Genomic DNA, 24,011 nt, shown 5'->3' with positions numbered 1-24,011 from the left:
AGTGCTTCTGGGCGAGTGTCTTCCCAATGGGTTACATCTGCATCATGGAACAGGGGCTGGAGCAGTGAATGGTGCAGGGAAGGAGCAGTGGAGCATCTGCCATAATCCTAATGAAGGACCGGATGGCTCCAGCTTCCAGCTCCGCACCACAGCGGAGCAGCAGACCCAGAGACTGCGCTGGGTTGGAAGGGACCTTAAAGCTCCTCCAGTCCCAAACAACTGCCACAGGCAGGGACCCCTTCCATACAGCAGCTTGCTCCAAGCCCCTGTGTCCAACCTGGCCTTGAACACTGCCAGGGATGGGGCAGCCACAGCTTCTCTGGGCACCCTGTGCCACTGTCCCACCACCCTCATAATGAAGAGCTTCTTCCCAGTATTTCCTTCAACTTTTCCCTCTTTCAGTTGGAAGCTGTTTCTCCTCATCCCATCCCTACATCCCTTGTCCCAAGCCTCTCTCCAGCTTTCCTGCAGCCCCTTCAGGCACTGGAGCTGCTCTCAGGTCTCCCCTTCAGGAGCCTTCTCTTCTCCAGGCTGCCCCAGCCCAGCTCTCTCAGCCTGGCTCCAGAGCAGAGCTGCTCCAGCCCTCGCAGCATCTCCGTGGCCTCCTCTGGATTTGCTCCTAGGACGCTCTCTCCCATCCCATCCATTACCCCCATGTCCCATGGGAGCAATTCCCTTCTTTCCCCAGCAAAGCAAAAAAGTGGGGGAAGAAATGAGGAATAAACTGGAGACCAGGTTAAACCATTTACTCACCATTTTAATACTGCCAACAACTAGAACAGATGGGAACTGTACACGTGACAAACCGGGAGAGAGAAGTGGATGCAAGGGTTCAGCGAAGGAACATACTGAGGGCTTCCGACTGTTACTACAGGGAGACCGATGGCAGAGGGGAGTTTGGCACCACATATACAAAGTAAAGGCATGCTTGTCCATAGGGATTGGGAGGCTCCAGACAGAAAAGGCCATAGGGAAAACGCACAACAGAATTGCCCACCGCTTCCACCCAAACCCACAGCAGGATCGAAGAGGGGAGGAGTTGCTCTGTTAGCAGCACATGGTCCCCAGCCCCCTTGGAGCTCTGGTTCCTCTCCAAGGGGGGCAACACGTTCAGCTGGAGGCTGATCCCATGGAAGGAGTCGTGACGTGGGGATCAGCATAAAGCAGGTTCACCCCTAAAGCCTCCTCCTGCTGCAGGAGCTCCTTTGGGAAGGATGGCAGCAGGATGGGAACACGTTACATATCAGGAGAAGCCGTTAAGAGCTCTAAGGATCCTTTAAGTAGCTGCAGATATATTAAATCCTGACCATACCAAGTGTTAAAAACAAAGAGTTCCTGCTAAGAGGAATGCTTCCTGCATGATCTGCTCACGTGTGCATAGTTAAAGTGAGTAGTTTTTGTTGGGTTTTTTGCTTTTTTTTTTAGGTTTTTATTCTGAAAACAAGATTTGTTTGCAAAGAAAGAACTGACAACCAGTAAAGTCACTGTTATCCTGATGGAAAAAATAAAAACAACCTTAAAACCAGACTAGTGGCGGCTTGTTAACCAAAGAAAAGAGAGAAAGCTACATATTGAAGGCCTGGAATCCAGCACCTCAACTTCCCAACAAGCTGTACACATCCGAGACAACACCATCGCGGCGGCGGCGGGATGAGCCCGTCCCACGAATGGTTGCTCCACTCCACCCTCACTCCACCAAGGAAAAAGGTCCCTACTAGAGAAGATTGTGCTAAAGAAGGCAACGTTCCTCATGCTGGTTGGCGTTGCCCTGGTCCCCTTCATGCTGCTGCTGGCCCCAGCGAGGCAGCCGAGAGGCTGGTTCTCAAGTCAGCGCGTGGAAGAAACTGGGATGGAAGGCAAGAGGGAAACGTTTAGGGGAGGTGCAAGGCAAAGCCTCAAGCCCCAAAGTACGAGCCCACCGTTACCTTCTGCCCCTTTGCTCCTCAGTAGAGCCCACACTCCTTCAGGTTGTTCTTAATGATAACATCTGTGACAGCATCAAAGACAAACTGCACGTTCTTGGTGTCGGTGGCACAGGTGAAGTGGGTGTAGATCTCCTTGGTGTCTTTTCTTCTGTTCAGGTCTTCAAACTGACACTGGATGTAGGCAGCTGCTTCCTCGTACGTGTTGGAGCCTGAAAAAGAGAAGATCCCTGTCTTTGGCCAGCACTTGACAGCACAGAGATCTTTTAAGCACACATTAAGCCGCTTGCAGCCATCTGCCTTATCCATCTACAAATCCAAATCCACCATTAACCCCTTCTGGTAAATCTGGAGGCTATTCCCAGCTCCTGCTCAGTGACCTTGGACAAGTCACTTCCTGCTCCAGCCTCCTGCCAGAGATCACTGGAACCGGCTGCTGTGCTTCATGCCCATTCATCCCAGGCTGCCCGGAGAAGCCCAAGCCCCTGTGTCCAACCTGGCCTTGAACACTGCCAGGGATGGGGCAGCCACAGCTTCTCTGGGCACCCTGTGCCACTGTCCCACCACCCTCATAATGAAGAGCTTCTTCCCAGTATCTCATCCAACTCTTTCCTCTTCCAGTTGGAAGCTGTTTCTCCTCATCCCATCCCTACATCCCTTGTCCCAAGCCCCTCTCCAGCTTTCCTGCAGCCCCTTCAGGCACTGGAGCTGCTCTAAGGCCTCCCCTTCAGGAGCCTTCTCCTCTCCAGGCTGCCCCAGCCCAGCTCTCTCAGCCTGGCTCCAGAGCAGAGCTGCTCCAAACCTCTCTCCCAGCCAAAAAGCACAGGGTGCCCTTGCTGTGATGGGGAGCAGCACGTCGCTGTTTGTACTCCAGGCTGCGAAAGAGCACGACAAAGGCTGCTCTGAACCACAGACATGAATGACCACAGCTCTTCCAGGAAAATGAGCTCTCAGCTAACAAAGAGCCCAAAGACACTGCCCAAGAGCCAGAGTTAAGGGAACAGAGAACAGCTTTTGAGTTATCGTGGGTTGTGTTGGCTTCAACTGACTCATTCCTGGCCCTGCTGACATAAATCCATGGCTGTTGGTTGAGCCCTGCCTCACCTGTGTACTCTGGATAGCAGATTGTTAGTGGGCTCTTCTTAATCTTTTCCTCAAACAGGTCCTTCTTGTTCAGGAAGAGGATGATGGACGTGTCTGTAAACCACTTGTTGTTGCAAATGCTATCAAACAGTTTCATACTCTCATGCATCCGGTTCTGGAAAATAAAGGGAGAAGGAGGAGGTGTCATTCCAGAGGTGTCAGGGGAGGATGGGGTGGGGACAGATAAGATTTAGTGCAGAGGCCAGGCTAAGGAGGAAGAGTCATGGAACCCCAGTCTGGTTTGTGTTGAAGGGACCTCAAAGCTCATCCAGTTCCAACCCTTCCACTAGAGCAGCTTGCTCCAAGCCCCTGTGTCCAACCTGCCCTTGAGCACTGCCAGGGATGGGGCAGCCACAGCTTCTCTGGGCACCCTGTGCCAGCGCCTCAGCACCCTCACAGGGAAGAGCTTCTGCCTAAGAGCTCATCTCAGTCTCCCCTCTGGCAGGTTAAAGCCATTCCCCTTGGCCTGTCCCTACATCCCTTGTCCCAAGCCCCTCTCCAGCTTTCCTGCAGCCCCTTCAGGCACTGGAGCTGCTCTCAGGTCTCCCCTTCAGGAGCCTTCTCTTCTCCAGGCTGCCCCAGCCCAGCTCTCTCAGCCTGGCTCCAGAGCAGAGCTGCTCCAGCCCTCGCAGCATCTCCATGGCCTCCCCTTGATGTGCCACTGACATCCTCGCTGCCACCAGAGCATGGGCACAACCCTGAGCAGGTTCAGGTCTCTTCCTCGCTCTGCCACTCCTCCAGGACACATTTGTGTGCACAGAGATGCACGCATGCCCCAAGGGGAACAACTCAAGGCACCTCCCTGCAACGAGGGCCTGGAGAACATCTCCTTTATGCTTTCCAGGGCAAGTCAGTGCAGGCAGCTGCGAGGAAGCGCTCATCTTCTGAGGAACAGCACAGCAGAAACAAGAGCAGTGACCCAGAAATGCACACACACACCCCCCCACCCCATGGAGGACAGGTCTGTGCGTGCTTCCACCCCCCTCCCAGCAGGCAGCTACCTCTAACTCCTCAACATACCATCTCCTCATCCTCGGCCAAGACAAGGTCGTAGTCGCTGAGGGCCACGCAGAAGATGATGGCTGTCACCCCTTCGAAGCAGTGGATCCACTTCTTCCTCTCCGAGCGCTGCCCACCCACATCAAACATCCTGGGGGAGGCAGAAGAACCAGCTCAGAGGCCACGGAGCCCTCCCTTCCCCAGCCCCACCGTGTTGCAGGGGATGGAGGAGGCACAGCTGAGGCCTCTCAAGCAACGCTCTCCATGCAGCCTTCCTTTAGTGAGGCTGAGGGCTTCGAGCCTCCCCCCCCCCTTCCTCAGGAGAGAGGGTTTTCCAAGCAGAATTCCTCTTCTCCAGAGCCATTCCAGCAGGAAGAACTGGCTGTTACCTACAGGGCTGCCCACGAGCCTGCTGATTCACCAGGGCACGCTCCATTTGGTCTCTGCCTCCTATTTCCTTAGCAACAATCTATGTGCTTGAGTGGACTCCAAACATCAGACTCAGCTCTGGCAGTTCACTGACACTGTAGCTGAGGAAGGATTAAGCTGGAACTACCTGAACACTCCAGCTGGGAGCAGGAAATTCATGGGGTTTAGAAGCAGCTTCATGTGTTCAACAACATCATCTGGAGCTGCTCCCAGGAGTCCTGGCTCTCCTAAAATGATGTCCTTTGAATCAGTCCCAACGCCCTGCTCAGCAACATGCTCTGAGCTGCTCTCAGGTCTCCCCTTCAGGAGCCTTCTCTTCTCCAGGCTGACCCAGCCCAGCTCTCTCAGCCTGGCTCCAGAGCAGAGCTGCTCCATGGCCTCCTTTGGCCTCACTCCAACAGCTCCATGTCCCTCTTGTGCTGTTGCCCCTGCTTTCCCCCCAAATCCATGCAGCAGCTCAGGTGTTAAAAGCAACTTTGCATTTCTGCTGTTGCTCTTTCAAACTGTCTTCAAACACAAGCTAAAAATCAGCAGACAGACACTTATTTAAAGGCTCTGAGCAACAGAGACTTGAAAACATTGCCACAGATAAAGGAAACTTGCCCAAAGTTTCCTTACATCCCATCAGAGGACACAAGTGACACGTGGGGCACCAGGCTGGGTGGCGGGAGCACACTTAGGGTCCAAAGCAAGGGTTGTCTAATGAGCAAAGAGCAGGGAGCAGAGCTAAAAGGCAAGCTAGAGCCACTACAGCAGGAGCTCCATTAGTGATACATAAAGGGACACTGCCACATCCAGGCTCGACATCTGAGCCCAGCAGGCCTGAATTTAGAAGGAGGAGAGGATAAGGAAGTGCCATCCTCTTGTGGTGGCCTGTCCCCAGCATGCTTGCTGCATGTCAGGCAGCACAGCCACCATGGAGAACACCACGCAGCCCCGAGCCACGATTGGGACTGCAGGGATTGCTCCTGCTCCAAAGCAAGGGGTTAAATTCGCCCTCAAAACCCACTCAGTGTCCTTTTAGTATGTTTGTTGGCTCCTCTAACCAAGCTTGGAGTACCTGTGTCTGGGCTTCCAACATAAAAGCAGCTGAAAAGAACAGAAGAAGGCAAAGAAAAGTCAAACCAGTGTCTCCAGGGAGCGATGCTGCTGGCAAGGGAGCAAACCAGTGTGGGACCTGCCACTGGCAGCACGTGCTGAAGCCAGCCCTGCAAGCCCATGGTGGGGACAGGACAGGCTCTGCCCTTCACTTACTTGAAGTAGAGGTCCTTGAAGGTGAAGTGAGTCTCCACGATGCCGGTGGTTTTCACCCGGGTGCGCAGAACGTCCTGCTGGGTGGGGATGTAGGTCGGCTGGGATATTCGATCCAAGTCATTGAGGTAACTGAGCCAGGAGACAACACAAGATGGGCTATTTTAGTGCGCTGCTCGCCATGAATCTTTTATCAGCTGCAGGAGAAAGGCAGCACAGAACCTTTCCATCGCAGGCCAGGCCGTGAGCAAACCCCCCCCCCCACCTCAGCTCCATCCCAAGGGCTGGTGTTGTGGTGCTTTTGGGTTTAACCCTTCCCCACACGACCTTGCAGCTGGGCGTGAAGCTGATAAGCAGCCAGCACAGGGCTGCTGATGCAGAGGCCGTGCCAAGACTGGTATCTCTTGGGGCAATCCACAGTCAAGGTCTTTCGCCTCAAAGCTCAAGGCAATAAATCCAAGGGCTCGCTTTTAAAGGGCAAGGAGACACCAAAGGAAGCAGGAGGGAAGAACGGAGCAGCAGGAATAACTCATAGGACAGGAGGATTCATTCACCTCCTGCAGCAACAGGGAGCATCCTGAAGCCTGCTGGCAGAAGCCACGGCTCCACAGCATCAAGTCAATGCGCCCACTGAGACCCCAACCAACCCCAGCTACAGCAAATGCAGCCCTGAGGGGAAGGACTTGGGGTGCTGGGTCAGAAGCTCCCCATGACCCAACCCAGAACCCCCCCATGTGCTGGGCTGCACCCCCAGAGCGGGAGCAGCAGGGCAGGGAGGAGATCCTGCCCCTCTGCTGCATTAAGGGAAGATCCCCCCTGCAGTCCTGCTCCAGCACAAGAGGGACATGGAGCAGGTTAAAGCCATTCCCCTTGGCCTGTCCCTACATCCCTTGTCCCAAGCCCCTCTCCAGCTTTCCTGCAGCCCCTTCAGGCACTGGAGCTGCTCTCAGGTCTCCCCTTCAGGACCCTTCTCTTCTCCAGGCTGCCCCAGCCCAGCTCTCTCAGCCTGGCTCCAGAGCAGAGCTGCTCCAGCCCTCGCAGCATCTCCGTGGCCTCCTCTGGCCTCGCTCCAACAGCTCCACGTTCTCCTGTGTTCTTGTTCCCTTCACCTTCTCCAGGTGTAGCAGAACTTGACCAAAAGCACCAAACCCAACCTGGAAAAGCAGGGTCTGAGCTCATGTTTTTCAGCACCTCCTCAGCCACAGCTTGAACATGTTCCTCACCGACACAGGCTTGGGCACTGCAAACACACCTCATGTGCCTGCCTACAGCCCCTGGAGGCAGAAACCCTTTCCATAGCCTCCTTTACCACCAGGCTCCTTCCTTCACCCACTGAGCTTGCAACACCTCTTCCCCCCCATGGATCCATGTGTTTAGAGAGCCAACCATTCCCCCTGCCTCAGCACCACTGTGCAAACACACGCTTGCAGAAGGATGCTTTGGGTTTTTTGTTTCCCTTCTCCCACGGAAAATGAGGGCTCAAGCAATAAAAAAGGCTGACAGAAACCTACAGTGGAATCTGTGTTTGTCTTTGTGCCCCTCCAAGTGTTCCCAGAACAGCGTGGGAAGGCCAAGGGCAAGGTCCTGCACAGGGGTCAGGGCAAGCAAGCACAAATGGGCAGACACTGGATGGAGCAGCCCTGGGGAGGACTTGGGGGTGCTGGGTGAGGAGAAGCTCCCCATCACCCAGCCCAGATCCCCCCGTGTGCTGGGTGCAGCCTCAGACCGGGAGCAGCAGTTGAGGGAGGGGATCCTGCCCCTCTGCTGTGCTCTAGGGAGAGCCCCCCCTGCAGTCCTGGTCCAGCTCTGCTCTGGAGCCAGGCTGAGAGAGCTGGGCTGGGGCAGCCTGGAGAAGAGAAGGCTCCTGAAGGGGAGACCTGAGAGCAGCTCCAGTGCCTGAAGGGGCTGCAGGAAAGCTGGAGAGGGGCTTGGGACAAGGGATGTAGGGACAGGCCAAGGGGAATGGCTTTAACCTGCCAGAGGGGAGACTGAGATGAGCTCTTAGGCAGAAGCTCTTCCCTGTGAGGGTGCTGAGGCGCTGGCACAGGGTGCCCAGAGAAGCTGTGGCTGCCCCATCCCTGGCAGTGTTCAAGGCCAGGTTGGACACAGGGGCTTGGAGCAAGCTGCTCTAGTGGAAGGGGTCCCTGCCTGTGGCAGGGGCTGGAGCTGGGTGAGCTTTAAGCTCCCTTCCAACCAAAACCATTCCGTGATTCCATGATCCTGTGCCAGCCTGGCACTGGTTCAACAAGGATCCATCATTCCCAAGCCACCTGCCAGCTTCAGCATCAGCCCATCTCAGCTCTAAGAGACTCGGGCTGCAGGAGCAGGATGCTCTCAAGTGCACGGCCTTCAGCGGGTACAGATAAGAGCTCTCCCCTCCTCCCAGGCTCACACCAACCTTGGCATGGGATTTTCCTAACAATGCCCTCATGTCTGCTTGCAGCACTGGAAGGAATCCTCTCAAGGCCAAAACTGGCTCTGAAGGCTTCATACAAAGCACTTATTATGAAGAGTGAAGCAGAGCTGGGGGAAGGGGATTGTCACCATCCCACTGGTGACAGCAGCCAACAGAGGCCTGCGGCAGAGAGAGCCAGGTTTGGTACCCAAGGGGGCTTTCAAGAAGCATCATCACCAGCACTTGTGCTGCCTGGGAAACACAAACAGCATTTGTCCTGCAGAGGAATTCATCATCCTTAGGCAAAGGCTTCCTGCAGCTAGAGGAAAACAGGGAAGAGCTGGTGAAACCTCTGTTTCATGGAATCATGGAATGGTTTGAGCTGGAAGGGACCCTGAAGCTCATCCAGTTCCAGCCCCCTGCCACGGGCAGGGACACCTTGCACTAGAGCAGCTTGCTCCAAGCCCTGTCCCACCTGGCCTAGAAATGTTTAAGTATAGTTTAATATTAGGAATATTCATTTTAATATTAGGAATATTTAATATCTGAACAGGATTTAAGGAATTCCTTTCTCTTCCCTCCTCTCCCCCCTCATCCAGCTGGGTTTTGGCACCTGAAGCAAAGCAGAAAACAAGGGAACAGTGAAAAACTCCATGGAAAGGGAATGTTGTGTGTCCCCTTTAGCACTGTAAAGGCTTGTCTGGGTCAGTGAGGACAGAGGCACCACCCGTGGCATAACCCTAAGCTGAAACAGCACGTGGCAAACCCTGTAGCTGTGATCCCGAGGTGGTGCTGCACGTTGGGAATCATAAGGAAGTGCTGGGAAGACCATGCTCTGCAGCTGGAGCTTGACAGCAAAGAGGAGAAGGGAAAAGAAACCCACAGCAAAGAATGTAGGTTTTCTCCAGTAGCGTGTCAGGGAATCCAGGGCAAAGCTGCCACGTGGGACCAAGACAGGATGTGCCAGAAGGGAGAAAGGGGGATTAGAACTGATGTTAATGGCCTGTGACTGCAGAGAATTCATCACCTCCAGTGTGTGCACATTCTGCATGGAATGGGAAAAGCAGCAATGAAAATCACTGAAAGCATTAGAGCAGCTCCCAGTGCCTTAAAGGGGCTACAAGAAACCTGGAGAGGGGCTTGGGACAAGGGATGTAGGGATGGGATGAGGAGAAACAGCTTCCAGCTGGAAGAGGGAAGAGTTGGATGAGATACTGGGAAGAAGCTCTTCATTATGAGGGTGGTGGGACAGTGGCACAGGGTGCCCAGAGAAGCTGTGGCTGCCCCATCCCTGGCAGTGTTCAGGGCCAGGTTGGACACAGGGGCTTGGAGCAAGCTGCTCTAGTGGAAGGTGTCCCTGCCTGTGGCAGGGCTTGGAGCTGGAGGAGCTTTATGGTCCCTGCCAACCCAAACCATTCCATGACTCCATGACTGTCTGCTTGCCAATATTCCCAAGGATCAGACAGAGATAACAGAAGAGATGAGGAAGCAGCACTTCAGCATCCCCTTTGCTGCACCATCAAGCAGGGTTTGCTCTTTGTTGCACCAAGCATCATGCACAAAGGAATGAAGCTTCCCCATGGCACTGAGTCCAGGTGGGAGCAGGGATCTATGGAACCATTTGCTCCTATCACAGTAAAGAAAAACAGGAAGCTGCAATAAGACAAGTGAAAATACAGATGCTGAGTGTCCACTCTAGTGCTTGAACATCCACAAGTCAAACCAAGAGCTACTCAACTGCTCTTCAAGACAGAAAATAAGGAGAAAACATACAAATCCCTGTGCTTCCAGATAAATCCCCTGGATCTGTGTCACCTTTGGGAGCTCCCCCAGCCACGACACAGGGATCAGGACACCCCATTACACTGGTTGCCTCCCCTCCAGCCTGCCAGGGCACCTCTCTGACGGGCAGGATCCCATCTTGCACAATGGGAAGCACTCAGCGAGGCAGGACTCAGCAGGAAGAAGCTTTGGGAACAATGTGATGCTGCTGTGCAAGCCCTGGCTCCTCCTACCACCTCATTTCCTGACCTTCACAAGCTTTCACCCAGTTCTTCCTCTTTCTGCCCCACTTTGGGTGTCTCACCGAGGCTCTGGGGCCTGGAGTGAGGAGCAGCCCCCAGGCAAGCAGAACCCACACCACAGCTGGAAAACCAGTGGAAACCACTGGGCATGTGTTTAAAGGCTGCTGACCCCGGAGTTTCAGGCCCATTGTAGGTGATACAGAAAGGAGAGGGAAGAAGACAGGTCTGTAGCTGCACCATCATGCCCTGCACTGAAGGAACCAGCTCCCAGTGTTTCCCAACCACGGAGTTGCTGGGATACAGACTCAAACTAACAGTGCTGCAGAGCAGCTTCCTGTGGTTTGGGGTTGGGAAACCAACTGCTCTGGTTGGAAAAACATCATCCTTGGGCTGCCATCTCTCTGCCACCAGCCCAACACAGCAATCCCTCACAGGAGCTGTGCTGCACAAGCCAGGACAGCATCCGGACAGGAGTTGGTGGGAGATGCTCAGGAATGGGAATGCCCCATTGAAATCCAGCCTGGAAGGAGTCAGGTCAAGTGGAGCCCCACTAGAGCAGGCTCATGCCCTCAGTTCCCAACCTGCTCTGCTGCTGACCCCTTCCTACCCTGTAACAGAATGAGACTGGTTTGGGTTGGAAGGGACCTCAAAGCTCCTCCAGCTCCAACCCCTGCCACGGGCAGGGACCCCTTCCATAGAGCAGCTTGCTCCAAGCCCCTGTGTCCAACCTGGCCTTGAACACTGCCAGGGATGGGGCAGCCACAGCTTCTCTGGGCACCCTGTGCCAGCGCCTCAGCACCCTCACAGGGAAGAGCTTCTGCCTCAGAGCTCAGCTCAGTCTCCCCTCTGGCAGGTTAAAGCCATTCCCCTTGGCCTGTCCCTGCAGGCCCTTGTCCAAAGCCCCTCTCCATGTCTCTTGTAGCCCCTTTAGGTGCTGGGAGCTGCTCTGAGGTATTGGAACACTGCTGTATTTTCTCCACTCTGCCTCCATCCTCCTCTTTCACAAAGCCAGGCTTCCCTGTCTTCAGCTTCCTCCTCCAGCTCTCCCAAGCACTGATGCTTTCTGCCCTACAGAAAGCCCTTCTCTGTATCTTTTCATTAACTTATTCCCTCATTCATCCCCCTCATCTCTCCTTTCTTCTCCCTTTGAAGCTGATGTTTCCTCCTGGCATGCTGGAACAGCACACCCGATGCCAAGAAAGCCTCTTGTCAGCTCCTCACCTTCATCCAAACCCAAGCTATCTTGCCAAGGCAGTACAAACATAGATGAATTCTGCCTCATTTTCCAGCTCAGATGTGCTCTGTGCAGGAGGAGCCTGCAGGCACCTGAGCTCTGACACATCTGAAGCTCTGACACATCTGAAGCTCCTTCCTAAAGAGCTCCTTTTTCAAAGGCTTCAATCCTGGCTCAATAAAGAGAAGTTTACAGCTGGGCATCAGGAGGGCAAAACTCAGCCCAAACCATCCTTCAGAGCCTCACAGATTGGTTCTACACAGACCAAGCTCGTGACTCCTTTCTCTTTATAAGCACAAAGTGTTTTACTCATTCAAATCAATCATTTCCCCTCCCTGCCTCTGGGAAGGGCTGAGGCACTCACAGACCCTCATTGAGCAGCCAGCTTCAGCCCATTGCTCCAGCCAAAACTTTCCAGTTGGGAAAGCAATTCCCTGCAGTTCAGAATGGGCACAAGCAGCAGGTCTGGAGCTGGGCTGAGTGTGTGGAGGGAGGCACAGGGATGGAGCATGAGAGCTGCTCGAGGGAAGGACCCCAGGACTGGGTCAGCCTGAAGAAGGCTCCTGAAGGGGAGACCTTAGAGCAGCTCCAGTGCCTAAAGGGGCTGCAGGAAAGCTGGAGAGGGGCTTGGGACAAGGGATGTAGGGACAGGCCAAGAGGAATGGCTTTATTGTGGGTTTTCTCTCCCTTTACCACAGAATCAGCCAGGCTGGGAAAGCCCTTTCAGCTCATCCAGTTCAACAGCTCCCAGCACTGCCAAGGCCACCACTGACCCATGGCACTGAGGGGGTGTGAGCACTGCAGGGACGGTGACTGCAGCCCTGCCCTGGGCAGCCTGTTCCAATGCCTGAGCACCCTCTGGGGCAGGAATTGTTCCTCAGCTCCATCTAAACCTGCCCTGGGGCAGCTTGAGGCCGTTCCCTCTTGTTCTGTCACTTGACAGCCCCCTCCTCCTAACACTACACACAAAGAGTAAAACTGACTTTGATGAGCTCCAGCACCAAGTCCCCTTGTAAGCTCAGCCCCATGTAAACCAGATGAGAGCTCCTGCACCCCCCCCCCCAGCTCAATCGAGGACCCTTCACCACCCAGTTCCACCCTGCTTCCAGCCACCCCGACCCTTCCAACACCGTTTGGCCCCTTGGGAAGAGCCCAAGGAGCTGGGAATGGTTTCTTACTATGATGCAGAGTCGTTGAGCTGATACTCCCTGGATCTGCTGAAGCAGGCCTGGACTCCAGCATCCCTCCACAAGCGTTTAATGACCCCAGCCAGCTCGGTGGTCATCACTCCCTCCTCTGCGCTGCCAGCTAACACGAACAACTGACGTGCATCGTCCTGCAGACAGGGCAGACAAAAAGGAATTAGGAGGAAAACCCACGGACACGTCCACAAACGCAGCAGGGTTCAACAGCACAGTGATCCCAGGGGCTGCAGGAGCTGCTCTGAGGGATCCCAGTCCCCCCTCATGCCGTCCATCCGTTCTTCTGCCCCCGAAGCATCAAGTTATTCCTCTCCTGCACTCAGAAAGGCAAAGAGTGGGTGAGAAGGTCCAGCCCATGGGGTGAGACTCCTTGATCATGGGTGGCACAAACAGCAGTGATCACTGCTCTGAAGTACCAGGCAGCATTCCCACTGGAAACAGGACCTTTTGGGAATGTTTAAGAGGAGGGAAGGATGCCAATGGGCTACTGGAGATTAATGAAGTGAACCACAAGGTTTTGCAGTTTAAACCCTATTATAGTACTGTACAGTAGAGCAACAGGAATCAAATGCAAGCATTGGGTGCTTGTGGGTTTAAAGCTTTGGGGACTTGTTGTTTGTTGCAATAGCATCCTTCTGGGAGACTGCCCCATCCCTGGCAGTGCTCAAGGCCAGGTTGGACACAGGGGCTTGGAGCAAGCTGCTCTAGTGCAAGGTGTCCCTGCCCATGGCAGGGGGCTGGGACTGGATGAGCTTTAAGGTCCCTTCCAACCCAAACCATTGTGTCATCTAGAGCAGCAGCAACACAACAGCCCAGGTTAATGGGCAAGATATGAAGCATCCTGGCTGAAGGGCACATCATAAGCTCCGAACATCAGTGGTTGCATCACTAGAAGCAGAGCAGGTTACTTCCCCATACACAAACTGTAAGCAGGAGGAATTAGAACCAGACAGGAAGAGCCTGGGGCTGAGCACCACTGCCTGCACCCATACACGCAATTCCTGCCTCCTACACGTTGCCAGGAGCCCTGACTTCCCATTTGGCCCGTGCTGTCCCCATCCCCAGGGGTGTTAAAGGCTTCTTGACTTCAATTTGTCCCACGTGAAGTGTTGGAGGTGACAGTGGGAACAGCCCAGGGAATCAGCACAACTGGGAAGGTGGGGAAAACACCCAAAAAACAAAGAGGAGGAGCAAGAGCAGTGAAAGCCATTACGATTTATTTGGCTAAACATCAAGTTTAAGTGGCAGGATGCTGCAACAGTGCTGAAGGCTGATGTTAAGCCCTTTAAAGCTGAGAATTTGATTCAAAATCACAGATTAGACTCAGGTTTGCGGGTTATGTATTTCTGGGGGAGCATTCAAAGGTTCTTAACTGTGCCCTCAGTGAAAGACTCAACACTTGGCACTGATAACACTTAACAGATGATGAAAGGGCTTTTGCTGTTGTAGCTTGTAACAGACATTCCCTCCTATATCCAGGCTCCATGAACACAACTCGGAGCACAGCCTCTGACTGAGAGAAACAAGTGCAATACTTACAGCTCTGGCAACCTCCCCAAAGTCTATCTTTAGCCTGCCCATGGCTCTTATGATGGCAATGATGGACTGGATGGTATTGCTGTAGACGACCACTTTATACTGCTTGCACTCGTCCTCCGAGTAGCCATCCTCATGAATAATCCTGGAAGAGAAGCAAGCTGTCATTCCCAAGCCAAGCCAAACAGGCACCATGGATCTCTTAGTGCCAAACTGCAGCAGCTCTCACTTACTTCATCTGCTTCACAATGGTGCTTTTCCCAGATTCTCCAGCACCTGGAAAGCAGCAAAAGAATTCCCGTTAGCAACCATGTGAGATGAAAAGGAAAGGCGGTGAGATGCCACTTGCAGCATTGTGTGCAGCTCTGGTGTCTTCAACATAAAAAGGACATGGAGCTGTTGGAGCAAGTCCAGAGGAGGCCACGAGGATGAGCAGGGGCTGGAGCAGCTCCTGTATGGAGCCAGGCTGAGAACACTGGGGCTGTTCAGGCTGAAGAAGAGAAGCTGCGTGGAGACCTCAGAGCAGCTTCCAGTGTCTGAAGGGGGCTACGAGGATGCTGGAGAGGGACTCTTCATTAGGGACTGGAGCGATGGGACAAGGGGTGATGGGTTCAAACTGAAACAGGGGAAGATCAGCTTGGATCTTAGGCAGAAGCTCTTCCCTGTGAGGGTGCTGAGGTGCTGGCACAGGGTGCCCAGAGAAGCTGTGGCTGCCCCATCCCTGGCAGTGTACAAGGCCTCTGTTTGGCTGTGAGCACGTTCACCCTCCACAGCCTCAGCGCTTCCAGCCCAGGAGGAACCCAAACCCTCACTGCTCTTTTCCACACCCACCCTCCACATTCCCTGTATCAAGGGGCTGCGATTTGAAAGCTGCAGCATCCCAAAGCAGCCGTGCTCAGCCCCAACAGCAGGATTCAGGAGAGCCCTTTGAACACAGCCTCTGTGGCTTTTACTTCTCCTCTCATCTTTGCAGACATTTCCTCCTTAGATCATCTGAAAAGGATCTGCTGCTGCAGCAGCCACGCTCAACTTGCAGTGCCTGTCACCTGCCTGACAACACGGCACCAGCACCAGAGACAAGCATGCCCTGACAACACCACCGGGTTGCCTCTCCCCCACCAATGCAAACTGTGCTCATGTAACCCCTTCCCTTCTCCTTTCCCACCTCCCCACGTTTCAGTGGCAGCTTGAAAGAGCAGCAACCCCCCCTTCTCAGAGGTTCCTTCAAAGGCAGACGAAGGAAACAGTGACCCACACCCTCTAAACCTCCCTACTACCACACACACAACGCAGCCCTGGCTCCATAGCAGACACCGCTGCAGGCACCGCTCCAAGGGCATGGAGAAGGAGTTCAGTCACCTCTTGTGGGACCTCACTTGCTGGTCCAGGTCCTCTCTTTGCTCCTGCAAGAGCCAACCCGACACGGTTCCTCATTAAACACTCATTTAAAACCATCTGCCCTGCAGCTCCAGCCTCATTCCCAGAGCTCCTGCTGGGCTGGCAGCTGCTGCTGCTGGGCCCATCTCAATTGCTCATCATAAAACAAGCATTAAGGTTGCCCAAGCCTGTGCTAAGGGACCTGCACTACATCCTCCCACGCAGCAAAAAGCTTTCTCAGGGGCCTTCCTCATTTGGGACTCTGCTTCTCCTCTTCTCTTCCCCCCACCCCACACAAGGTCCCCAGTACTTTGCATCTTACTCCTTTCCAGCCCTGAGCATCAGCATCAACAGCAAACCTCCTGCAGCTGGGTCACGGCAACCCCAAGCACAAACACAGCCCCTGCAGAGATGTGGCTTGGATGGAGCAGCCCAAAGAAGGACTTGGAGGTGCTGGGTGAGGAAAAGCTCCCCATCACCCGGCCCAGACCCCCCCCCCACCGTGTGCACCCCCAGAGCAGCAGGGCAGGGAGGGGACCCTGCCCCTCTGCTGTGCTCTAGGGAGAGCCCCCCCTGCAGTCCTGATCCAGCTCTGGGGCAGCAGCACCAGAGGGACGTGGAGCTGTTGGAGAGAGGCCAGGGGAGGCCATGGAGATGCTGCGAGGGCTGGAGCAGCTCTGCTCTGGAGCCAGGCTGAGAGAGCTGGGCTGGGGCAGCCTGGAGAAGAGAAGGCTCCTGAAGGGGAGACCTGAGAGCAGCTCCAGTACCTGAAGGGGCTGCAGGAAAGCTGGAGAGGGGCTTGGGACAAGGGATGTAGGGACAGGCCAAGGGGAATGGCTTTAACCTGCCAGAGGGGAGACTGAGATGAGCTCTTAGGCAGAAGCTCTTCCCTGTGAGGGTGCTGAGGCGCTGGCACAGGGTGCCCAGAGAAGCTGTGGCTGCCCCATCCCTGGCAGTGTTCAAGGCCAGGCTGGACACAGGGGCTTGGAGCAAGCTGCTCTATGGAAGGTGTCCCTGCCCGTGGCAGGGCTTGGAGCTGGAGGAGCTTTGAGGTCCCTTCCAACCCAAACCAGGCTGGAATTCTGTGATCTCCAGGTCTCATTTCTGTTCTTCAACGCTTGAACCTTCTCTAAACATTTGCAGATGTCCACAGCACACCAGCTGCTGTTCTCCTTTTTCCAACTCACTGGAGTGGCTGTAAAGGGTTTACATAAAGAAATCCATATTAGAAGTACTCAAGTAAACAGCTTTTATCGTGCACCTTCTGTTCCCTGCCATCACACAGCCTCCCTCGCTCTGGTGCAGGGTGTTCCCAGGCACAATGTGGCTTAAACCTTCAGTCAAGGACCTTGAATGGAAGGAATAAAGATCAGGGTGTTAAATGCTACTAAAACACTGCTCCAACATACAGGAAAGCGATGCTCTGCATTAGAAATGAAGCTGAAGAGTTACATTGAAATGCCTCTGGACTCTGCAGGCAAAGCACCAGCCCCATGGCTCACACAGGGACCAGATGGGCAGCTCAAGATGTTCCAAAACCCACGAAACACGACACTGGTTCTTACTGGGATCAAACCCCAGGGAAACGGGAGCATTGCTGGGATGTTCCTCACTGTAAAAGGAAAAGCAAAGCTTTGCTCTTTGCTGGGGTCAGCAGAGCCACGCAGGGATCATGTTTCAGCACAGGGTGACCCAGGCAGGGATGTCGTAACTCCAGGGGAAAATTGCTTCAGAAGCTGAACTTCTCTTTCCCTAGCAGCAAAGAACGTCCTTATCCCGCAGCTCTGAGGGACACAAGAGCAGCTCATCCATCCCAGAGCCTCTGCAGTCGTTTGTCCCACCTGATGGATGCGTCTTCTGCATGGGACTGGTTCAGGAGGGAAGGGACCTTAAAGCTCCTCCAGTTCCAAGGCTCCAGAGCAGAGCCCTCGCAGCATCTCCGTGGCCATCTCTGCATCCAGTGAAGTCCTGGTCCTCACAGCATCCTTCAGCACCAGAAACCAGAACCTTTCCCCCACCAGAAGCCAGCCTGAGCCAGGAGGCTCCAGAGCTCCACAACCCCCCTGAGCTCACCCCACAGCACCCCAGGGAAGAGCTCAGCACCATCAGACAGCGCTGAGCTCCCTTTGCTCCGAGGTTGATGAGCCCTGTGTGAGAGCCAACAGCCACATCCCTTTTCCCTGGGGAGGAAGGGAGAAGGGGAGGGAACCTCAAGCATGTTATTACCAGCCCTGGGAGACTGATGTATATACACAGGAGGGAAATAATCTCCCAAGCATTTCCCTGGAGGAAGCAGAGGCTTTCCTGCAGCAGGAGATGGCAGCCAAGCCACTGGCACGTCCATAAACCGGAGATTAAAGGGAAGAGAGCAAGGAGCAAGCTCCCAAAACACAGCTTAGACTGGGAAGGACAGGTTGACACAACAGCACTGGTGACAAACACCTTCCATCACCCGCTTTGGGACACAAGGAAGGTCGGTCAGAGCCTTCCAGCCAGGAGCATCCAGGTCACTGCTTCAGAGAGCACCAACAATCTGATTTCTAAGTGTGGTTTCAGTGAAGCTGTGTTCAAACACATTAACCTGTGCTCCAGGAGAGGAATTTCCTTCCCAGGCTCCACTGAAGGGGAAAAGCTGCGCAGCGTCTGACAGTGTGTGAAGAGAAAGCAGGTCACTGCTCTAGGAACCCTTGGAGACGCACACAAGAGCTGGATAGGGAGCATCCATACAGTCCAAGTGAGGACCACCAAACCTGAACAGTGGGAGATGTTGCTGCTCTCCAGAGGAGAGCCTGTAACTACAGCAACAGCCCACAGCAGCGTTCACAGTCTCAGCAGGGCTCTGGCAGCAGCTTTGCCAGACCATTCCTGAGGCAGGAGGATGCTGCGACCCTTCCTGAACTCTGGAATGCAGGGGAATTCCTCAGCAACTCCAATATCCCCTCAGAAACCAGCTCAGGAATAACCCAGCTGCATCACTTGAAGCTGCTGAGCTGCAGACTGGGGTGATGCTGGGAGCCGTGGGGCTGAGGGGCAGCTATGGGGTGATGCTGAAGAGCCTGGATGTGGTCCCAGCCCCACTGTGACACCCCAACCTGACCCATCTCCCCTCTGAGAGGCCAAAAAGGGGTGAAACCAAGAGCATCAGAGGCTAGCCCCTAAACACCAAGGGAGCTGTTGGAGCAGGAGGCAGTAAATCAGCATAAATCCACTGGGCATCTCCTTTCATCCACATATATCCCATAGCAAGTGAGCACAAATACTTCTCCGAAGGTAGGTTTCCACAACTGGTTTGTATTCCATATGGAAAGGCTCTTGGATATCCCACGCAGCCATGACCACTTCCCTCCTGGTTCCCAACCTCATTGTGCTGAATTCCAGCCCTCACATCCCAAGCTCCAGCCCTCACATCCCAAGCTCCAGCCCTCACATCCCAAGCTCCAGCCCTCACATCCCAAGCTCCAGCCCTCACATCCCAAGCTCCAGCCCTCACATCCCAAGCTCCAGCCCTCACATCCCAAGCTCCAGCCCTCACATCCCAAGCTCCAGCCCTCACATCCCAAGCTCCAGCCCTCACATCCCAAGCTCCTTGTATGGGTATTTCCAAGCTGCCACCCAGGGAAAATTCTTCCCATCTCCCCTTGCCAAATGTTCATTCCAATGCATCCCTGGAATGCTCTTGGGCATCACGAGGCCAAGAGGGGTTCAACAGCTACAGAACAAACACAACAAGAGCACTGTGAATCAGGCAGAGGGGAGCATTCCCACCTGGAGCACTGCACCCAGCTCTGGGATACAACACGAGGCACACAGCACACGCTGCACGATGTGGGGTTTGGCTGATGCTCAAGGGAACATCTCCCCCTGGCTGGGCCCCCCTGGTGCCCCTTTCTCATCCAGAGGGCAGAACCATGTCTATGCTCTTTACATTCAGGAGATGGAGCATAAGAAGCAGCTTCCAGTGAAGCTGGAATGCCCCAAAAGCAGCCAATGTCTTCCTTAACCTGTCATCCTGAAGATGTGCTCAACAGCAGAGCTTCCCGCCCCCAAATGCCATGGAATAAGGTTTTCATCCCCCAAATGCCATGAAATAACATATTTGTTGCCCAAATGCCACGGAATAGCAGTTCTTCTTGGGCAGGACTCACACAAGAGGATGCTCTCAAAGATATGGGATAAAAAAGGCACCATCTGCTCTGCTGGGATACTGGAATGGGTGGAAGACAACAGAGAAACAGCCAAGCTCCTCTGGGCACCCTGTACCAGCGCCTCAGCACCCTCACAGGGAAGAGCTTCTGCCTAAGAGCTCAGCTCAGTCTCCCCTCTGGCAGGTTAAAGCCATTCCCCTTGGCCTGTCCCTACATCCCTTGTCCCAAGCCCCTCTCCAGCTTTCCTGCAGCCCCTTCAGGCACTGGAGCTGCTCTCAGGTCTCCCCTTCAGGAGCCTTCTCTTCTCCAGGCTGCCCCAGCCCAGCTCTCTCAGCCTGGCTCCAGAGCAGAGCTGCTCCAGCCCTCGCAGCATCTCCATGGCCTCCTCTGGCCTCACTCCAACAGCTCCACGTCCCTCTCGTGCTGCTGCCCCAGAGCTGGATCAGGGCTGCAGGGGGGGGTCTCCCCAGAGCACAGCAGAGGGGCAGGATCCCCTCCCTGCCCTGCTGCTCCTGCTCTGAGGCTGCACCCAGCACACGGGGGGATCTCTGCTCCCCATCTGCTCGCTCAGCTCCTCAGGTAAAAGCTATTTTAGAACAAACTTCTCCTTTTCATTCTTTCTGCGTGAATCCACAGGACCATTTCCCAGCAGGACGCAGTGTCTGAACCCAGCAGCACTCTTCCAGGCTGAGCAATGGTGTGGGTCAGGCACAGGCAGTTCCACACTGGCTGTGCCCACACACAAACACCGTTTGGACAGGCTGGGCCGGGCAGGAACCAGCTGCATTTGGCACTGGGACAACACCATACACCCAGCAATGGGTTTTGTCACCCCATGTCACACACACACACACACACCCCTCCAAGCATGGCATAAGGTGCCAAACCTTCTGACAGGCACTGTGGAGCACAGCTGAGCACCCAGGTGAGGTACCCAGCCACAGCTCCTCCACCTCCTCCATTCCAGCTGCTCATCCCAACTGGAGCGATCCCATGAGGTTCCCTCCGTCAGCAGGATCGTGTCTGTGCCTGCAGAGCTGTGCATCCCTGCAGGCAACGAGGAGGAAAGGGAGGTGCTGAGAGCAGGGACAGCTCCCAGATTCTGGAAGCACCGGCTCTGGGTTCCCTGCTGCTGTCAATGGGTGAAACCATTCCCAGCTCCTGAGCTGAGCTGCTGCTGCTGGTACTTCCACATGGAACACTGCTTCCAGCACACGGGCAGGGCTGGCATGGCCAGTGGTTGTTCCATGTTCAGGGATGGTTTATACAACCCAAAAGCTGAGGAGTTGCTCAACAGAGTTGTGAAAGGGAAGGATTGGGAAGGGACTGAAATCCCTGCAGAGGAGCTGCCACACCAACAGCTCCGGGATTGCCTTTATCCCAATGATCCCGGAGTTATCACAGCACCAGAGCACCAACCACCCCTGGGATGCAGGAATGATCCAAGCAGCTCCAGGAACATGGAGCACACAGTCCGAATCCTCCTTCCTCCCCTGCCCAAGGGAAGCTGGTGCTTGTGGGAGAGGGGAGGAAGTCAACACACCAAAACCCTTCCAGTTTTGGGTCCATCACTAACTCCAGCTTGGTCAATGCTGCAGCAGCAGGACAGGAAGGGGCATCCACCCCTTGTAGGAGCATGAGCCTCCTCCTGACCTACATAACCCCTGCAAACCAGGGCAAGAGACGTTAACAGAGCCAGGAAAGGATGTGCGGATCCAAACCCTATCCATGAAGAAACACATCCCCTAAACCTCCTGTAGCCCCATGGCAGCAACACCAGAGGGATGTGGAGCTGCTGGAGGGAGGCCAGAGGAGGCCACGGAGATGCTGCGAGGGCTGGAGCCACCTGCTGATGCAGGGAGTCATGGAATGGTTTGGGTTGGAAGGGACCTCAAAGCTCCTCCAGCTCCAACCCCTGCCACGGGCAGGGACCCCTTCCACTAGAGCAGCTCCAAGCCCCTGTGTCCAACCTGGCCTTGAACACTGCCAGGGATGGGGCAGCCACAGCTTCTCCATTCAACCCATTCCAGCATCCCAGCACCCTCAGTAGAGAGCCTGTGAGAGCCTCTCCTGGAGCATTCTCTAAGGCTCCCAGTGCAGGGACGAGACATTCCTGCTGCATTCCTGCATCTGGAACTCCCAACCAACCTACCAGGAGCTGCTGCTCCATTATGATCCCAGTAACCACTGAATCCACAAGAGCTCATCTGGAAGGGACCTACCTGTCCCACTGCCTGCCTCGGAGCTGACCCTGTTGTTTAAGGGATTGTCCAAATGGCTCAGGGCATCACCCACCTCTCCTGCAAGCCTGTCCCAGGCTCCTGGGGAAGGAATCCTTCCTCACATGCACTGGGAACTTCCCACTCTGAGTCATTCCCATGCGCCTGCCTCTGGGAAGCAGGGAGGAGAGCTCAGCACCTCCTCTCCCCTTCCCCAGGAGCTGCAGAGGGATGAAGATGCTCCTTATCCTCCTTGTCTCCAAGCAGATGAGCCCCAAGCCCTCGGCTGCTCTTCACAGGGCTTCCATGCTCACAGCACCACATCCAAGGGTTCTGCTGCCATCCAAAGCCGAGAGTTGCCCATAAGGCACCTGCTCTTTGGACTTCTAAAGCCTCCCCTGTTCTGAAACCAGTTCTCACATCACCTTTTTGGTACTCCCTCCCCTCCGCCATCAGTCAAGTCATGGCCCCAAAGCCCTCGGAGCCTTTTCACCACCAGCACCAAGCACAGACCTGAGGTAGAAAAACACAAAGGAAGAATTGCTCCATCCAGAGGAGGTGCTTACAAACCCCTGGAGAGCCCAGTATCATCCGGACACGCAGCCAGCAAGGTTCCCACGGACACACGAGGTGGGAAACCTCAGAGCAAGTAAAACACTGCTGAATGGAGAAGGAAGCCATTCCCCTTGGCCAAAGCCCCTCTCCAGGTTTCCTGCAGCCCCTTTAGGCACTGGAGCTGCTCTAAGGTCTCTTCCAAAGAGAACTATTCCTCCTCCAACTCTTCCCAAGCCCAGGATGTATTGAGCTGGGACGCACATGGAAGCAACGCTCCCTTCCCATGCGGTCTGCACACACCGAGGCCGTGGCCACCCCACCACTGGTGTCAGCCTCTGCAGAACCAGCCTGGCCAGGGCAGGGTGACACCAACCTGAGCTCACCCTAGTGCAGAGGCAGCTCCATCAGTGGATCATGGCTGGGAGCACCCAATGGGATCACCAGAGCCACTCACACCAAGGGCACCTCTGGGGTGAGGAACACAAGTGCCCGGAGCCGTTTTCATCTGATCAAAGGCTTTAATCCCACTACCCTGTAATAAGAAGCTCAAGAGCCCCGATGACTCCACCCCTGTATCCAGCATCACCGATGCACCCATCCTCCTCCATCCCAGGACCCCGCAGGACACCGACACCACCCCAGCTCTTGGAGCCACTAGGAAGGGACAACCCCATGGGATCACGGGTCAGAGCCACAGCGGACACTCCACAGGGTGCTCTCCCGGCAGCAGGCACAAGGAGAACAGCGCATCCCATGGGAGCAGCACAGCCCCCCCCAGGCCAAGCCAAGCCAGGCCGGTCCCTCCCCTCTCCCCCCAGGAGGGGATCAGAGACCCGGTGTGCGCAGGGACGAGGCCACACCAGGAACCGGGTGTTGGGGGGGGGAGCCTCTCAGCGCTGCCCTGAGACACAAAGACTCGAAGCAGCCTCACTCCCGGGACCCCCATTGGCTCCGGGGGGGGGGGGGGGGGGGGACCCCCCATTGCTCGCTCTCTCCCTCACTAACACCCCGGGACCCCCCATTGCTCGAGGGGGGGGGCGCAGCCCCGGCTCTCCCTCCCTAACACCCCGGGACCCGCCCCATCAACCTTCCAGCCCCCCCGGCCTCCCCCTCCCTTCATCGGAGCCTCTTTAGAAGACTCCTGTACCCCCCCCGCATTACCGGCCGCGGGCCCCTCCTCACCGAGCAGCAGCAGCTTCACCTCCTTGGCCGCCTTCTCGCCGTCCTCCCGCAGGTTGCGGTCGATCATCTTGCTGCGCTCCACCGCCGCCTTGTCCTCGGCGCTCAGCGTGCAGCCCATGGCGGCGGCGGCGGCGGCGGCGGGGCCCGGGCAGGCACCGGGGGAGCGGGACGGGAGCGGGAGCGGAGCGCGGCTGCCTCGGCCCGGGCGGCTCCTCAGGCGGGCCGGATATCCGGTTGTGCGCGCAGGGCACGACGGGAAGTGTAGTCCCCGTAGGGCACAATAGAAGCGGGACTTCCGCCTCGGTACCGCGGGGCATGATGGGATGGAGGGGGGGGCACTCCACTCACTCGCAGTGCTTCCGCCTCGGTGGAGCGAGGCATTATGGGAGCCGAGGCGG

General features: G+C 55.4%; 1 protein-coding gene across 1 annotated transcript; it reads right to left on the bottom strand.

Moving 5' to 3' along the window:
• Positions 1-736: 736 nt before the first annotated feature.
• GNAI3 (G protein subunit alpha i3) lies at positions 737-23,765 on the bottom strand. The gene is made up of 9 exons (XM_057426531.1): positions 23,614-23,765; positions 14,369-14,411; positions 14,139-14,280; positions 12,576-12,733; positions 5,748-5,876; positions 4,086-4,215; positions 3,027-3,180; positions 1,926-2,134; positions 737-1,844 (listed from the first exon to the last, which is right to left on the bottom strand). Exons 1-8 carry the CDS (start codon positions 23,729-23,731, stop codon positions 1,944-1,946), a joined length of 1,065 nt encoding a protein of 354 aa, XP_057282514.1. The 5' UTR covers positions 23,732-23,765; the 3' UTR covers positions 737-1,844; positions 1,926-1,943.
• Positions 23,766-24,011: the final 246 nt, after the last annotated feature.

The sequence above is a fragment of the Pezoporus wallicus genome, unplaced genomic scaffold (assembly GCF_028554395.1).
Source record: "Pezoporus wallicus isolate ANWC-B61680 ecotype Strahan unplaced genomic scaffold, APGP_CSIRO_Pwel_v1 contig_8345, whole genome shotgun sequence".
In the NCBI taxonomy this organism is placed as follows: domain Eukaryota; kingdom Metazoa; phylum Chordata; class Aves; order Psittaciformes; family Psittacidae; genus Pezoporus; species Pezoporus wallicus.
This window is presented reverse-complemented; position numbering and strand designations above follow the sequence as displayed.